This window comes from Gasterosteus aculeatus, chromosome 13 (genome assembly GCF_964276395.1).
Source record: "Gasterosteus aculeatus chromosome 13, fGasAcu3.hap1.1, whole genome shotgun sequence".
In the NCBI taxonomy this organism is placed as follows: Eukaryota; Metazoa; Chordata; class Actinopteri; order Perciformes; family Gasterosteidae; genus Gasterosteus; species Gasterosteus aculeatus.
In genome coordinates, this window is record NC_135701.1 from 23,014,273 (window position 1) to 23,032,524 (window position 18,252).

Consider the following 18,252-nt stretch of genomic DNA (forward strand, 5'->3'; position numbering starts at 1 on the left):
TTATTTTGTACAGCGCAAAATCGCTAATTATATATTATCTTCACATACTTTGCTATTTAGTTATTCGCTCGTATATACCTGTTCTCTCATGTCACAGTTGTATTATTACTTATTGTATTAGTTCTGTGCTCCAGTAAAGTGCTTTTAGTCATTAATGATGAGATCAAAGCAAATACAAACGCTCTTTATTGTCACTCACGTCACCTTTCATCTGTTACATCATCTGCATCCAGATATGAGAACAACAACAATCATATCTTCATCCAATAGTTTTACCAATATGTCCAGCAGCAGGGCGGCTTAGAGACCTCCACCTCACTGTGACGTCACACTGACCCCTGACCTCCGGCTGACCTTTGACCTTAATGTGACTATTGACCTCAGCCTGACCTCTAATTCTAACTCTGACCTTAGTCCAACCTGCGAGTCCAAAGAAGCATTTACCTGCTAGCGTCTTGTTGCAAATCGATGACATCATCCTCTTGACATCATGCATAATACCTGACACGCTGCTCTGGGTGAAACAATTCACTTAAAAAAAGAAGAAAAGAAAAACAACTTTAAAAAGTACAAAAGAAGAAACAAAACACAATCTTGTGTCGTCATGGCCATCGTCACAGCAACCCACTTCCTGTTTCCAACCAAAAGCACAACCAATCAGAGCACAGCGTTGGTTCACGCGTCATCAAACCACTCGCTCACAGTCACATGACTCCTCTACTGTTTCCATAGATACAGGAGGCGGCGTGGCGGTGAGCAGGATACGGTGGTGGTATTTTGGCGGTTGCGGCAAAGTGAGTTTGTCCTGACCAACTGTAGGGAGGGGTCCCTGAACACCACACGGCTCTGAGCCGCTAGCGCTAAAAGTGCTGGTAATTTTACCGTTACAATAAAACCAGAAAGTTACATATAATGTAATGTACATAATTATATATTGTGTGTGTATATGTACAGTACCAGTCAAATGTTGGTCAAATGAACAGACTCTATCATCGAATTGAATAAGAAACTGGTACTGGTACCGACACAAATTTACATATATCCTATTACATACAATTATATACATATATATATATATATATATATGTATATAATATATGTTTATTATATATATAATATATTTATTATATTATAAATATACCATCTCTAACTGATTTAGTTTTAAATGTTTACACTCAGGGAGGATGATGGATGAAGGAAGATGATGATGGAGATGATGTGTGTGGTGTGGTAGCAGATGGTGGTTGGGGACCTCTGCTTTAGAGGCTCTGATGAAAGACCCCATTCCTATAACTATGTTTGGTGAACACTTTCCTGCCCATCATGCATCTGGCCAGCCTTCTTGGAAGAAGTCCAGCAGAGTGAAGAAGTCCAGCAGAGTGAAGAAGTCCAGTAGAGTGAAGAAGTCCAGCAGAGTGAAGAAGTCCAGCAGAGTGATGAAGCCCAGCAGAGTGAAGAAGTCCAGCAGAGTGAAGAAGTCCAGTAGAGTGAAGAAGTCCAGCAGAGTGAAGAAGTCCAGTAGAGTGAAGAAGTCCAGCAGAGTGAAGAAGTCCAGCAGAGTGATGAAGCCCAGCAGAGTGAAGAAGTCCAGCAGAGTGAAGAAGTCCAGCAGAGTGAAGAAGTCCAGCAGGGTGAAGAAGTCCAGCAGAGTGATGAAGTCCAGCAGAGTGAAGAAGTCCAGCAGAGTGAAGAAGTCCAGCAGAGTGAAGAAGTCCAGCAGGGTGAAGAAGTCCAGCAGGGTGAAGAAGTCCAGCAGAGTGAAGAAGTCCAGCAGAGTTTGTCCTTTAGTCTTTGTCTGTTTTTTCCCATCCATCTTGATGTTGAATAACATGCTTCTGTGAATTATTAGAAAATAGCTGCACATTGTTGAGTGTGTGCTGAGATAAAACAGGACAGTGTGTTTGGCTGAATTAGTGAGGAGACCTCTGATCTCCATCGGAGCGTCCTCTGATACCGGCTCACAACTCTAATAGTTAAATAGCTCAAGTACAAGGAAACCGGAACCTTCCCACCAGCCTCAGATCTACAGCGCTAACTGCTAACTAGCTAACGTTAGCATGCTGAAGGTTCAAATGTGAGGTTGTACAATTAATTCAGTGACACTTAATATTGTTAAAGTTGAGGAATAAAGATTCCTCCTGGAAGTCTCAAAGTGAAAACATTTAACTGCCACGTGATGAAATACTTGTACTACGTCTGATATTCACTGTATTCTGGGTTTAAGGGAGACGGACTACGGATCCACATGAAACCTTCTGGAACCCAGAGGAACCATCGCAGGTCACATCAGGACCGAGACTGAATATAAGCGTGTCTATTTAATGGTAATTATTGGGTATTTCTGCCCATTAACAAGTGCTGGTTACATGTTAAACTAACAGGTTAACTAGCTGGTAACATGTAACTAACTAGTTAGCATGTTAACTAGCCGGTTAGCATGTTTACTAAGTTGGACTTTCTGGATCTACGGAGGATGAAAGAGTTAAAAACAAACTGTAATTTCAGTTATTTTATGTTAATATATTTAGACCCTTGGTTGTGTCTTTTGTGTCTTTGTATTTGTCTCTTTGTGTTGACGTGTGTGATGAACTCGTAGCATCATAATCAGCACTGAGAGGTCAGCGTGGACGGGTCCTCGGTGAAGCCATCGAACGATGTGTCCTCCACATCTACTGAAGCTGGTGAAGCAGACGTGACGTCTGAACGAGGATGGGGGGTCAGAAGAGACACACTTTCTTCTTCATGTCGTTCCTCTTCCACAGAGAGAGGCTATCAAACTCCTCCATGGACATCCCGAAGACACTGAAGAACTCCTCCTGGGAGAGGTGACGCTGTGGGGGGGGACGGGGGGGGGGTTATTTTCAACTGAGAGCATTAAAATAATTTAAAATTTTCTATCTAAATCCCTTACAAAACCAACCAATCCATCATTTGACATATTCTACAGCAGCTAATATAGCTAGCTCTAGCTTAGCTTGTTAGCCTTAGCTACCTTCTGACGTCTGTTGGTCAAACCTCCAGAGCAGCTTCTGGTTCCCGCTATGACTCACTCTCAACCAATCAGAACGCTTGATTTCATCTGCCCCGTATTATAAAAGAATATACGACACGGGATATGAAACATGACCAGTAGTCGAAGTGCAAGCAGCCAGTTGAATGGTGACTTTTGTGACTTTGAAGGAGTCCGTGCCGCCGACCTCACGTCACTGATCCACGCGCAGACAAACAGAGTTCTTCTACCTCCCACGTCGCACCATTGATTCATCAAGTTTGTCTGTCTCACTCACTCTCGCGCGTTAGCCCGTAAAAAATGACCCATTAGCCGCACCGCCGTATAAGCCGCGGGGTTCAAAGCGTGGGGGAAAAGTAGCAGCTTGGAGTCCGGAATTTACGGTAACTGGAATTTATTGAAACGTTGTTGCAGAGTTTCAGGGCACGTTTGTTTGTTTGTTCCGCAAACTGTTCTTTTCTTTCTGTTTTTTAATTGGGGGGGATTGGCGATGCATGAACGAGGTCGGATGCAGAATTGGATGCGTGGCCTAAAAAGTCTGGGAAGCGCTGCTCTAGAACATCTACCTCCAGGCGGGTTCGGTCCACCCCGGGGGGCAGCTTGCTCCGCCCTCTGTGGGTCACCACCAGCACGTCATAGGGGCAGATCTAGAAATCAATCAATCAATCAATCATTCCATCTTAAACAGTACCAATTGTATGTTACAGTAATTATAATGCAGGATTATGTTATTATATAAAAGATATACATCTTTCATACAGAAGTTTACCTTTTGTTCCAACATGCTGGGGAGAGAATTCCCTCGATCCATCCTGGAGTCTCCGTTCTGTCTCACACAGATATCACACTGCGTTATTACCATCATTATCATCACTATCATCACTCATGTGGACGTGTGGAGACTGTACCTGAAGATCTGCAGGAGGAGAGAGAGAGAATAAAGAGAATGTCAACAAATATGAAGTACTAATACATCTTTGAGGCCTGATCAGAGGAGAGACAATGATCCGATCATTTTGTGCATATCGGCCGGTATCTGATATAGTGGACACATGCTGGACAACCAATAAACCGTTTTTATATTCTGCATATGATTACATGTTTATTTAGCAGCTGATCTTGGGTCTGCTTCACACCTTTAAATCTACCTGAAACACCTGGACCTCAATGACATTGGACAAGTGTCCTACGTCTTTAGACTTTATTTTAAGATCTCACGAGCAATAGAAAATACAAATGATTACAATAAGGACGAGGTTGTTTATGTTCACCTGCCGGAGTCTTCTGAGCCGAGCGGAACTCTGCCGAGCCGAGCTGAAACACAAGCAGAAGCACGCGGGTCACGCTACAGCACTGCGCTGTGATTGGTCCATTTACCGAGACTCACCTGGGACAAGCCGCTCCTAGAGGATGCTGGGAAATACACGGGCCGGGAGGCGTTGGACACTGAGGTGAAAGGATTGAAATCTTGAGTTTATTGTACTTGTAAAGGAAGCAGTACTTATGTCACAGTATAAAAGTATCCTGCTAACAGATGTTCTCATGCTACAGATGTTCCAATGTTACAGATGTCCTCATGCTACAGATGTTCTCATGCTACAGATGTTCTCATGCTACAGATGTTCCCATGCTACAGATGCTCTCATGCTACAGATGCTCTCATGCTACAGATGTTCTCATGATATAGATGTTCCCATGCTACGGACGTTCTCATGCTATAGATGTTCTCATGCTACGGATGTTCTCATGCTACAGATGTTCTCATGCTATAGATGTTCCCATGCTACAGATGCTCTCATGCTACAGATGCTCTCATGCTACAGATGTTCTCATGCTATAGACGTTCTCATGCTACAGATGCTCTCATGCTGCAGATGCTCTCATGCTATAGATTTTCTCATGCTACAGATGCTCTCATGCTACAGATGTTCCCATGCTACAGATGTTCTCATGCTATAGATGTTCTCATGCTACAGATGCTCTCATGCTACAGATGTTCTCATGATATAGATGTTCCCATGCTACGGATGTTCCCATGCTACAGATGTTCTCATGCTATAGATGTTCTCATGCTACAGATGCTCTCATGCTACAGATGTTCCCATGCTACAGATGTTCTCATGCTATAGATGTTCTCATGCTACAGATGTTCCCATGCTACATATGCTCTCATGCTACAGATGTTCTCATGATATAGATGTTCCCATGCTACGGACGTTCTCATGCTATAGATGTTCTCATGCTACGGATGTTCTCATGCTATAGATGTTCTCATGCTACAGATGCTCTCATGCTACAGATGCTCTCGTGCTATATATTTTCTCATGCTACAGATGCTCTCATGCTACAGATATTCTCATGCTAAAGACGCTCTCATGCTACAGATCTTCTCATGCTAAAGACGTTCTTATACTACAGATGTTCTCATGCTAAAGACGTTCTCATTCCACAGATGTTTTCGTGCTAAAGATGTTCTCATTCCACAGGTGAGACATACCTGTGTGCTGACTTCGGTCCGGTAGGGAGCGAGTCTTCCTCCTCAAAGGAGCTGAGGACTTTTGAAGCTCCTCCTTCATGATGATCCTCCCCAGATTAGACTGAATCTAAGGAGGGAATATGTTACATTATGTGTTACATTATATATTCTATGTCACATTTAATGTTAAATATGACATCATATGTTATACAACACACATGTAGTCATATATGTTAGATTATATAAGTTTTTTTTACTATACAGAGGGACGTTATCATATGATGTTAGATAATCCATGTCATAACATGTTATACAATCTGTTATAACGTATTATGTGGTGTTTTATCATATGTTATTGAGTCTTTATAGAACTGATGCTGCTTCACCTTGTTGAGTTCTTGTTTCTGAAGAGCTCTCAGTCCCCACAGCTCATCATTCTGCTCATCATCCTCATCCTTATCCTCTTCTCTCTGATCCTTCCTCCTGCTCTCCTTTTCTGTAGGGAGGAGAGGAGACAAGGGGAGAGAAGAGAGCAGGATAGAGTATTAGAGAAAACAAGGAGATATGAGATGGATGAAACAAAGATCAACAACCTACATAGTGTTAAAAGCCAAAGAAAAGAGGTGCGTTTTAAGAAGAAGACAGTGAGGAGGTCTAATGTGCAGCGGCAGTTCGTTCCATAGTTTTGGTGCAACAGAAAATGCTCGTTCCCCTCTGAGCTTCAGCCTCGTTTTTGGAACCCTGAGGAGCAGCTGGTCAGCTGACCTGAGAGATCGGCTCTGTAGGGGTACGGTGGGGCAAGACCATTTAGAGATTTAAAAGCAAATAAAATAATTTTAAAATAAATTCTGAGATGCACGGGTAACCAGTGGAGTGAAACTAAAATCGGTGAATTGTGCTCAAACTTCCTTGTGCCAGTTAAAAGGCTTGCAATGGAGGACCCACTGATCCCCATATAAAGTGCGTTGCAGTAATCCAGCCGAGTCACAAAGGCGTGGATTACTGTTTCAAAGTGATGTCTCCATAAAAAAAAGGTTTTATTTTTGCCTGCTGCCTTAACTGGAAGAAGCTGCTTTCACCACAGCTTTAATCTGGCTGTCAAACTTAAGATCCACATCCACTTTTACCCCTAGATCGTTTACAATAGGTTTGGCGTACTGTGCCAAGGAACCCAGGTCGACTGAGGTGCCACCAAAGACCATCACTTCAGTCTTTTTTTCATTAAAATTTAAAAATATTAAATTTGATTGGAACCAAGTGGAAGAAGGTACAAAGAAAAGAAAAGAGGACCCAGCACCGAACCCTGTGGGACCCCACATGGGAGAGCCTCAGTGGAGGACACAAAGTCACCAAGGCTGATCCAGAATGTCCGATGAGACAGGTAGGACCTGAACCATTCTGGTCAGTCGAGGTCAGTGTGTGTGTGTGTGTTTGTCAATCCAGGTCATACCAATGACAGCCAGGGAGGGGGGGCAGGGCCAGTACTCGGTCTCTATCTTGGAGGGGAGGCTGGGGTCCGGAGGCTCAGCCGCAGGGAACTTTGAGGACTCGATGATCAGATCCTCCATGTGCTTCCCTAGGGGGAGCTGAGAGGACCCCCCAACTTCTGCACACACAAACACACACATACACACACACATCAAAGCCGATTAAATGGGGAAATGATCTTCTTAGTCTACAGCTGACAGACATTCTCTTCTATTCAGACTATTCTCAGGTGATTTTTTTACACAAAGTAATAACATAATAATTACAACAATTAATAATTGTTCATTCATATTATAGTTATTTTTACCATTCATTCACTAGCAAGGACCACGGCATCCACTGAAGGCGTTTGTCATGAGTGAACGTGTAATTGATTGATTGATGGTGATTTCGTCTGGTCGGTCGGGTCGGGTTGAACTGTGTCGGAGGATCCACCGTGCGCCTGGTGGCACGGTGAACCCCCAGAAGACCCCATTACGTGAGGGGATGATCGGCTTGTGAGGACCAGGCCCGTGATTTGGATGTGTGGGTGTTCTGCTTCACTTTGTGAGATGAAGAATGGGTCTGTAGGTGAGGGGCTACGGGAATGCTAAGCTGCAAGTACATGGAAAGGGTTTCGAAAGGACTCACAGGTGACGTTCTCTGAAGACATCAGGACCACAGAGAGCCTTCACATCTTCAGACTAAAGACACACCTCTTCAGACTCTACCTCCACTAACACACTAACTAACTGCAGCACTTACATTGGACTTATAATGGTTCTTATCTACAGCAAGTTGTACATCGGCTTATTTGATGAAATTACACTTTCTTGTTTCTTGATCTTCTGAGTTTGTGTCCTGATGGTTGAAATGCACAAATGTAGAGGTGGGAATCTCTTGGCACCTCACGATTCCATTCGATTCCGATTCAGAGGAAGGTCAGAAGGTCAGATGACGTAAGGTGCTCGTAAGTAACGAGCATGCGTTCGATCGTGCGTTACCGGACCTCGGCCGTGTTTTTGAATGCGTAATCAAGGAACAAGAAGAGTGGGTTGAGCTGTATTTATGGAAATACCGGGAGGTTGGACCGTGTTGGAGGCGTGGAATGCTCCCAAAATACGCTAATTAGCTTCAATAATTTGTAATTCCGATTTACAATACAACTATTATGAATAATTATTTGTATTGTTAATAAAAATAACAATTCTGATCTGTATTAATAAAGGAATGACAGTGAACAGTTCAGGATGATTCAGCTGATCATCGTTAGCTTAGCTTAGCATAGCATAATGACACATGATTACATTGGTTATGTTCAAATGCAGTCACAGTACTTGTAGTGTGGTATTAGTACTAGTATACTGGAGTATTAGTACTAATATCATTACTTTGTCCTTTAAATAAACAGATGTTTTCAATAGAGGAACACACCTTGTTTGTAGATTGGAGGCTTCTTATAGATGTTGGAGCCATTTTCTGAAAGATCAGAATTACATCACTATAATAAAACATAAACACGTCACATGTTTTAGAGGTAGAAATACTTTGTTATGAAGTATCATCTCTGGAGGACAAAATGCACTAAAATATACACTGATGCTCTTCCATCTCAACAAGATGTTTAATATGTAACCTGAAATGCCGTCAGGTATCACTCTAGTGAAACAGGAATAGAGGGAGAAGAAGAAGAGTCGTACCGGGCCTGTGGAAGTGCTGCTTGGAGGACTTGGACCCAGAGGAGGCTGTGTGTGCTGGAGTGTGTGAGCTGTGGGTTCCGCTGGAAACAGGAGAGGAACCTCTCGGAGAACGGTTCTCCAGCCAATCCCTGGACTCCTTCTGGAGACGCAGAGGAGCACAGAGTTCAGGGGTGAGAGGTCAAAGTCAACTGTACTGGTTCTACTGGTACCAGAGTCTGAAATGACTGTGGTGAAGACGGAGAGAATATGATGAAGAAAGGTGGTGCCATGACCTCTGACCTGCTCATCATAATGCTTATTGAACATAGTCAGTCTTACCTCGGGGGAGGGAGAAGGAGACAAGGAGCGAGGAGACAAGGACCTCTGAGGAGGAAAGAAATAAAAACGCTCAGACATGTGCTGTGCAACAATTACAATTTTTAATCGCAACCAATCCAAATATTTAATTAAAAGTGGTGTATTCGCCACTTTTATTTATGCTAAATATATATGTATATATATATAAATAAATAAGGCACTTTTTAACAGCAGTACTTTGTTATGGCAAAACAAATTACATTATAACTTGTTTGCCATATTGAGGCGTTCACTGACCTCCCATACGAGGCGTTCACTGACCTCCCATGCGAGGCGTTCACTGACCTCCCATACGAGGCGTTCATTGACTTCCCATACGAGGCGTTCATCGACCTCCTATATGAGGCATTCACTGACCTCCCATAAGAGGCGTTAATTGACCTCCTATATGAGGCGTTCACTGACCTCCCATACGAGGAGTTAGTTGACCTCCCATACGAGGCGTTCACTGACCTCCCATACGAGGCGTTCATGACCTCCCGTGCGAGGCGTTCATGACCTCCCGTGCGAGGCGTTCAGTGACCTCCCATACGAGGCGTTCACTGACCTCCCATACGAGGCGTTCACTGACCTCCTATACGAGGCGTTCAGTGACCTCCCATACGAGGCGTTTACTGACCTTCCATACGAGGCGTTCACTGACCTCCCGTGCGAGGCGTTCACTGACCTCCCATACGAGGCGTTCACTGACCTCCCATACGAGGCGTTCACTGACCTCCCATACGAGGCGTTTACTGACCTCCCATACGAGGCGTTTACTGACCTCCCATACGAGGCGTTCACTGACCTCCCGTGCGAGGCGTTCACTGACCTCCCGTGCGAGGCGTTCACTGACCTCCCATACGAGGCGTTCACTGGCCTCCCGTGCGAGGCGTTCACTGACCTCCCGTGCGAGGCGTTCACTGACTCCCCGGGGGCTGCAGCTCTGCTGGTAGATCATCAGGTCCGGCCTCTCGATGTCCAGGATGGCTTTGTCCCTCGGCAGCGCCGCCAGGTCCTTGTAGCCGATCAGCCCGTCCTCCACTCGGGCCTGAGGGCCCGATTACAGATTACTGCCTCCAGATACACATGAATGGATCTGTGTGTGTGTCTGTGTGTGTTTATGTGTGCGTGTGTGTGTGTCTCACCACAATGGCGGCTGCGGGGGATCCTGGGACGCTGGAGGCTCTCAGGGACAAAACACTGCCTGGAGACGTGTGAGCCAGCTGCTGCTCGCACACAAACACACATAAACACACACACACACACACACACACACACACACACACACACACACACACACACACACACACACACATAAAGACACAGAGGTCAGAGGTCAACCCTGTAGACTTAATGAAGGAATGAATGAGGATGTTTCACTTTTCTAATTAATGTATTTAAGCCGTCATCATGAATTTATAATAATTATATTTATAAAAGAGAAACGATGGGACATTTTTAGTCTCATAACTGTAACACATTTGTTTAGATCTCTAAGACATTATTTTTAATATCGTATTATTAAAGTCGTCATCGTACATCGTAACATACTCTGTGTGCGTTCAGTGGAATTATTTAGTCGATTTCCTCTGAAAAGAGAATCTTCTCCGCCTATAAACATATTTAACGTATTAAAATGAGCAACATACGGTGTGTGTGACATCATCCTCATCCCCTCTATGACATCACATCCTCATGACACGGTATTAACACACGTCTTTCTGTCTCGGGTTAGAAGAGTATGAAAAGAGCAAAAAGAGAGCGGAACAGTTTTTACCTTGGGCATCATCCTGACTGTTGATTGGTCGATTCCTGAGGGACACACATCACATGGGGTCAATTGAAGCGAATTTGCATATTTTGGGAGCAGGACCACACCTCCATCACGCCCCTTACAGTATTCCCATAAATACAGCTCAACCGGCTCTTCTTGTTCTAAAACCCCAACCCTTCTTTTTCCTTCCTTTTCCTTTCTCTCCCTCTTTTTCCAACTTTTCGTAGGGCCCTGAAGGGGTCCGCCGTGGCCCGGACGCACGATGGACCCCTTCAGGGACACGTTCACTCATGACAAACGCCTTCAGTGGACGGAGTGGTCCTTGCTAGTACGCTCTGCTGCATCTGACACAGTCAACCAGCAGATCCTTATCTCCTCCCTTCAGGAACTTGGTGTCTCAGGCTCTGCTCTCTCCCGTCTCTCGTCCTACCTCGACGGACGCACCTACCGGGTAACCTGGAGAGGATCTGTGTGGGAACCTTGTCCTCTTACTACTGGAGTTCCTCAGGGTTCCGTCCTGGATCCCCTCCTCTTCTCGCTCTACACCAACTCTCTCTGCGCTGTCATCCGCTCGCATGGCTTCTCCTACCACAGCGATGCTGATGACACCAACTAATTCTCTCCTTCCCTCACTCGGATCTCTGCCTGTCTGACTGACATCTCTCAGTGGATCCGCCCACCATCTGAAAATCAACCCCGACAGACGGAACTGCTTCTCTTTCTGGGGAAAGATTCTCCTTCACAGGACCCGACTGTTAACTTTGAGACTCCGTGTTAACGTCCACTTTGACTGCAGGAACCTCGGCGTGACGTCGACAGCCGACTCTCCCTGACTCCAACATCACTGACACCATCCTGTAGATACTCGCTCTACAACAGGGGTCTCAAACTCAAATCAGCTGCGGGCCAGATGCAGCCCACTTCAACCGAACGCGGGCCAGACTAGCGTCCGAACGGCATGGTCGACAATAACACAACTTAACACTCACTTTCAAAAGCAGTCATTGAACCCCACCCTGGGGGATCGGTCCGAATGAGACTACAACACTAGTCCTCCTTTAACTCAGCGGGGGAGACCTAAGGTCATGTGACCGTGGAATTCCTTTATAGCCAAACGTGAAGCTACATGAATCGAAGCTGCGTAGTGATGGACGGAGACGCTCGTCGGTGACGTCAGATGCTTCATGTGTTGTTAGTGTGAGTCGTAAAGGAAAACTTTATTAAACGAGCGATGCTAACGGCTAGTCACATGATCACCTGCGCGAAAGAGGGCAGGAAACTGAATTTCACCCTCCTGCTCTCTGCACCTCGGCCGACACACACGACCCGCCCCCCCATGTCAGTCACATGCATGCCACGTTCACTGGACAAGCACACAGTAGGAAACCAGAACATCATAACATGTCCCACACAGCAGCTGACAGTGGGGTTACAGTATAAAACTTGCGGGCCGCACTAACATTACACTTTCATATTAAGGATGGGGCCACAAAATATCGTCCCGAGGGCCGCAATTGGCCCGCGGGCCGCGAGTTTGAGACCCCTGCTCTACAACATCAGGAGAACACGTCCTCTTCTCACTCAGAAGAAGGTACTGATTCAGGCTCATGTCATCTCCCTCCTGGACTACTGTAACTCTCTCCTGCAGGTCTCCTGCTACCACCATTCCACCTCTGCAGCTCATCCAGAATGCAGCAGCTCCACTGGTCTTTAACCTTCCTAAGTTCTCCCACACTCCTCCACTCCTCTGCTCTCTTCACTGGTACCGGTGGATCATCCAGTTCTAAACATGGTGCTCACGTACCATGCTGTGAATGGATGGGGTCCAGCTTACATCCAGGACCTGGTCCAACCCAACATCTCGACCTCTGACCTCTCCGCTCTGCATGTGATAAACTGCTTGTTCCTCCTCACTGAGAGCAAAACACTCGACTAGATCTCCACTCTTTGCTGTCCTGCTCCTAAATGGTGGAAGGAGGTCTCTGAAGACATCAGGACCACAGAGAGCCTTCACATCTTCAGACTAAAGACACACCTCTTCAGACTCTACCTCCACTAACACACTAACTAACTGCAGCACTTACATTGGACTTATAATGGTTCTTATCTACGGCAAGTTGTACATCGGCTTATTTGAGGAAATTACACTTTCTTGTTTCTTGTTCTTCTGAGTTTGTGTCCTTATGGTTGAATGCACAAATGTAGAGTTTGTGTGTGAGCGTGAGCGTGAGCGTGAGCGTGAGTGTGAGTGTGAGTGTGTGTGTGTGTGTGTGTGTGTGTGTGTGTCCATACCTCAGGGGGAATAAGGAATCATGTCTGTTTCTGTTTGTCTTCTCTGCTTGTTGATCAACACCTGAAACACATCAATAAAGTTATTTAAATCTAAAGGATCAATACTCGTATTTTCTACTGTACACAAAGTACTTTTACTCTTTAATAGCACATCACAGATGATCAATATTTGACTGATCATTAAATACAAGAAGATGATTAATTAGGATTTATTGATATATTAATCTATATCACATACATTCATATTAATTCAGTTAAAATGAGCTCCACATTTAAAGTTATGAACACATTAACTGATCAATAATTATAACACCCTTTGTGCTACATAGTGAGTACTTTTACCTTCCGTACTTTGAGTTGATTCTGACGCTAGTACCTTGTATCTGAGTATTTCTAACCAGTAGTATAAATACTTTTATCCACGTTTGAGGGATATTCAAACATATGATTAATTAATAATATTAGTTAATATTCAAATAGAACAAGTATTATTATTGACAGGAAGTCGCCTTGCCTTTCAAAATAAAGCTGAATCATTTCTGAACTCGTCTGCAGAGACTTTAAGATTCATGTTGTAATACTTTTATTGTTTTTACTCATTATTGTCTGTTGCTAAGCAACCGCGCTGAGGTAGACAGAATAACTGAGCACATGAGCACATTAACTTATTATCATGTGTACGATAATACTTCATATGCGTGTTTCCATTCGTTACAGACGGCTGTCGGTAACCACGGTGACAAGACATCATGACGGGGTTAGCAAGCTAGCTAGCAGGAGGCTAACAAGCTAACTTTCATGTTAACTTTCTCTCTCTCGTTCTGTCATCTTGAAGTACAAGTACCCGGACTGTGTACTGAAGTATACGGTTACTAGGGGGAACCAGCAGGAGGACGTGTCCTAGTCTGACCGTCTTTGTCTCTTTGTGTGGGGACATAAATGATGGTTAGACGTCACCGAGGAGGCTGTTAGTAACAGTCAGCGCGTCTCTACAGGATCACAACTACAATCACACACACACACACACACACACACACTGAGACACAGAGACACACACACACAGACACACACACACAGACACACACAGGCAGACGAGGAAGTGTCCAGGTTCTCACGCAGTGAGGTCATCGCTGGCTGCGCTACCTTTGGTTACTTTCCTCCTTTCCTTTCCTTCCACTTTCCTTCTTTCCTTCCACCTTCCTTCTTTCCTTCCATAATTTAATTCCTGTGTGAGTGTGTGTGTCTGTGTGTGTGTGTGTGTCTGTGTGAGCGTGTGTCTGTGTGTGCGTGTGTGTATCGTCGGCTGTTATCTGGCCTCACACACATGTCACCACACCCAGAAAGAAGTTGTTGACGTTGTGATTGACAGCTCCTTTCCTGACCTCGTACCCTCCCTCCCTCTTTCCAACCCTTTGTGTTCTAGTGTCCCTGTTTCTTGTCACCTCTACCTATTGTTTCCTTTCTCTAATGTGCTTCTTCCTTTCTTCCTCCTTTTTTATCCTCAGCTTTCCTTTTTATTCACCAATCCCTCGTCTATCCGTCCTTATTCACTTTGTTCCTTTCCTCCATCTTTTTCTTCCATGCTTCCTAATTCACTTCCTTCCTCATTCTGCCAACACAGTTCAGCTGCTGTCAAATACTTCTGTTGTCATGACAACGGGTTGTAACATCCCAAGTGGTTGTCATGACAACAGAGACACTGCTCCCTCATTTCCTTCCCTGCCTCCTTGTGTTTTCACTGTGCGATCAGCTGAGAGCGAGTCACATGACCCGGCGTGAGGCGTTTAGCTGCATCTTTTAGCCGTCGTAATGTGGCGACAGGAAGTGTGTGTCTACCAGCAGACACACACTTCATCTACTTAATCTGTTTCACAGTGTTGTTTTTTCATCCACCTTCTGTAGTTTTGTACACGTTGAGGAATTGACCCTAAAGAGTCTTTGACGCACATTGCCCCCTGCTGCTCTCACAGATAAGAGGTGCGGCCTCCCGCCTGCTGCAGGGACCCATGAACCAGCCACACTGGTCTGAGACCAGCTGGAGGCCACAGACCAGGGGGCCTCTGGGAGGGCGGGACCTGACCGGGGGGGTCGAGACGAGGGGTTTCACCCTTTTGCCAGATTTTACGATCATTTCAGATCAATATGACCAAATCAATAAGTGATGATGTCACAGTCGTTACTCGCATTAAGAGGAGTATTCATCACCTGTCTGTGGTGGGATTGGAACCATCGACCTGCTTCTATTGGCGCAGTGAGTCTCAGTGAGGTTCTATTGTGTAACATGGAAATGACTCATGAGCACAGAAATAGAGGAGAGCCCACGCTGCCTCTGAGGCGTTCAGGGGCCGTAGGAAAACACAGACGCTCTTACACCTGTTCAGGTACCCGACCAATCAGAGAGCACAGTGTACAAATACTACAGAGGAAAGGTACTCATACCAGTGTACAAATACTATGTTAGAGTAAAGGTACTCATACCACAGTGTACAAATACTACAGAGGAAAGGTACTCATACCAGTGTACAAATACTATGTTAGAGTAAAGGTACCCATACCAGTGTACAAATACTACAGAGGAAAGGTACTCATACCACAGTGTACAAATACTACAGAGGAAAGGTACTCATACCAGTGTACAAATACTACGTAAGAGTGAAGGTACTCATAGCACAGTGTACAAATACTATGTTAGAGTAAAGGTACTAAAGCTACAGAGTACAAATACTATGTTAGAGTAAAGGTACTCATACTACAGAGTACAAATACTATGTTAGAGTAAAGATACTCATACTACAGAGTACAAATACTATGTTAGAGTAAAGGTACTAAAGCTACAGAGTACAAATACTATGTTAGAGTAAAGGTACTCATACTACAGAGTACAAATACTATGTTAGAGTAAAGGTACTCATATTACAGAGAACAAATACTATGTTAGAGTGAAGGTACTCATACCACAGTGTACAAATACTACGTTAGAGTAAAGGTACTCATACTACAGAGTACAAATACTATGTTAGAGTAAAGGTACTAAAGCTACAGAGTACAAATACTATGTTAGAGTAAAGGTACTAAAGCTACAGAGTACAAATACTATGTTAGAGTAAAGGTACTCATACTACAGAGTACAAATACTATGTTAGAGTAAAGGTACTCATACCAGTGTACAAATACTATGTTAGAGTAAAGGTATTCGTACTACAGAGTACAAAAAATACGTTAGAGGAAAGGTACTCACACTACAGAGTACAAATACAACATTAGAGTAAAGGTACTCGTGCTATGTTTTATGACATTTTACAGTAAAGGTACTACATGGTAAAACTACTCTGCTTATGATCCACAATGTACAATGTATCCCTTAGTGTAAAGACCCTAATACAAGATACTGATACTGTAAAAGTATGATTACCACATTGTACAAATACTGCTAGAAAGCATTCCCAAAGTGCAGCATTAGCATATAATACTTACAGGATCAGTACAGTTAGGACCAAAATACTTCATCCACTGCATACACACATAGACACACACTGACTAACACACACACACACTGACTAACACACACACACACACACACATGCATAAACTGACACACACACACACACACACACACACACAGGAGCTTCTAGCTCCCTCAGGACTCAGGACTCTTTATTCTCAGCTTCAATGGGACGGAGAGTCATCACATCATGGTCACATGACCTGTGACCTTTGACCCCCATCAACGTATTCAGCTGTGGCTTTCAGCAATAACTTCAGACTACTTTAACTACCAAAAGCAACAGTGTTCTTCATACAGGATGGCTCGTTTTACAGTATTTTAATACCATCATCACCTTCATCCTCATCATTATTGTGACTGCGTCACGTGAGCAGATACACGTGGTGCAGTAAAAGTACGACTAGGACATGGGTGTGCCCTGAGGTAAAATACTTCTTTGTAGTTGAACTGTACTTGTGTGTGTTTAATACATAGATAATACAGATAGTACCGCCAGAGAGGAGGCAGGGGCAGATGTTCCATGCTGGGTGAGGGGGGGTGTTACATAAAACCCTCCCCTAATCCTCCCTTCATCCTCCATCCTCTCCTCCTCCGTCCTCACCTCCTCCATCCTCCGCTCACCTCCCCGCAGCGATTTCATAACTTCACCCCACGTTAACTCGAATACATCTCTTATTTATCTACGTCCCATGGCGCGAGACGGGGAGACAGAGACAGAGAGACGGACGGAAGCTCCGTGTGGAGCGGGCATTGGAGCCGCTTCCCCCGGCGGAGACGAGGCGCCGGCTCCCCCGGACCAGGTCGCCCAAAGCCCGGGAGAGCGTCTAACCAGATCCCCGCTGAAAACACGGTCATTTAAGCACGAATACATTTCATGTATCTGTATCGTAGCGCGCGCTCATGTCCCTGAACGCACCTCGGCTCTAATGTCCTATAACGTGAGTCCTTATTAAGAACATCCCCACAGCCCGACGGGCTCCTGTGTTAGAGGCGCGGAGGCTTTTTAACTCTCAGTAAAAGAAGTGTACTCGAGCATATATGACGTGGTATCCATATATCAGGGCGTCCGGGCGGGATATCACAGGTGATATCTGAGGTCGCACGCGCAGAAACACGTAGAAAGCATCTCACCTGTTTGTTGTTGGTCACAGACATCCAGCAGCTAACTGAGCCTCTCTGCGCGCGCGCCCGCATAGAGACCCGGGGGGCGCGCGAGAGTGCGCGCGCCCGCGCCTGGGAGAGATAGCAGCAGTGTGTGCGTGTGTGTATATATATATATATATATATTTTATATATATATATATATATATGAGATATAGATATTTATATATTTTATATATATATATATATATATATATATATATATATATATATATATATGAGATAGATATATATATATATATATATATATATATTATTATATTCCTTGTATCTTATATTACATCTGTGCTGAGTCTCTGGAGAAGATCCACTCTGAGATATAAAAAAGTTCTTCATTTAACTAAACACAGTTTTAATTTTGGCAACAAGATCATCATGAATCTGATATCTGAGGTTGATTGAACCTACATTAGATTCTATAATAAAACACGGTGTTATGTAATATAATGTATTGTACTATGTTGTAATGTAACGTGAAACCTACAACTAATCTAACTATCTAACAACTAAGTGCTTCAAATGCTTTAG

At 44.3% G+C, this 18,252-nt stretch overlaps 2 protein-coding genes across 6 annotated transcripts; both read right to left on the reverse strand.

Annotated features, from left to right (window-relative positions):
* Positions 1 to 168: 168 nt before the first annotated feature.
* Positions 169 to 1,936, reverse strand: LOC144386265 (uncharacterized). The gene has a single exon (XM_078086438.1). It carries the CDS (start codon positions 1,934 to 1,936, stop codon positions 1,322 to 1,324), a length of 615 nt encoding a protein of 204 aa, XP_077942564.1. The 3' UTR covers positions 169 to 1,321.
* LOC120830435 (dematin) lies at positions 169 to 17,795 on the reverse strand. Of its 5 annotated transcripts, XM_078086435.1 has the most exons (17): positions 17,695 to 17,795; positions 13,059 to 13,119; positions 10,770 to 10,804; positions 10,138 to 10,218; positions 9,918 to 10,040; positions 8,972 to 9,016; positions 8,654 to 8,792; positions 8,388 to 8,432; positions 6,937 to 7,092; positions 5,873 to 5,982; positions 5,508 to 5,613; positions 4,398 to 4,456; positions 4,282 to 4,324; positions 3,919 to 3,926; positions 3,780 to 3,836; positions 3,577 to 3,657; positions 174 to 2,831 (listed from the first exon to the last, which is right to left on the reverse strand). In XM_078086435.1, the coding sequence occupies exons 3-17, from the start codon at positions 10,779 to 10,781 to the stop codon at positions 2,718 to 2,720; spliced, it is 1,179 nt and encodes a 392-aa protein (XP_077942561.1). In that variant the 5' UTR covers positions 10,782 to 10,804; positions 13,059 to 13,119; positions 17,695 to 17,795; the 3' UTR covers positions 174 to 2,717. The 5 variants fall into 5 exon arrangements, 1 of the variants encoding a protein (XP_077942561.1); XR_013451950.1 differs by having other exon boundaries at positions 169 to 2,831; positions 3,780 to 3,926; positions 8,654 to 8,789; positions 9,894 to 10,040; positions 17,695 to 17,794; XR_013451947.1 differs by having other exon boundaries at positions 169 to 2,831; positions 3,780 to 3,926; positions 9,894 to 10,040; positions 17,695 to 17,790.
* Positions 17,796 to 18,252: the final 457 nt, after the last annotated feature.

Coding starts and splice junctions, on each gene's coding strand:
- LOC144386265 (XM_078086438.1), bottom strand. CDS start 1,936: ATGGAGATCAGAGGTCTCCTCACTAATTCAGCCAAACACACTGTCCTG.
- LOC120830435 (XM_078086435.1), bottom strand. Junction 10,041..10,137: donor CCCCCGCAGCCGCCATTGTG/GTGAGACACACA, acceptor TCGGGCCCTCAG/GCCCGAGTGGAGGACGGGCT. Junction 3,658..3,779: donor CCAGCATGTTGGAACAAAAG/GTAAACTTCTGT, acceptor ATTGATTTCTAG/ATCTGCCCCTATGACGTGCT.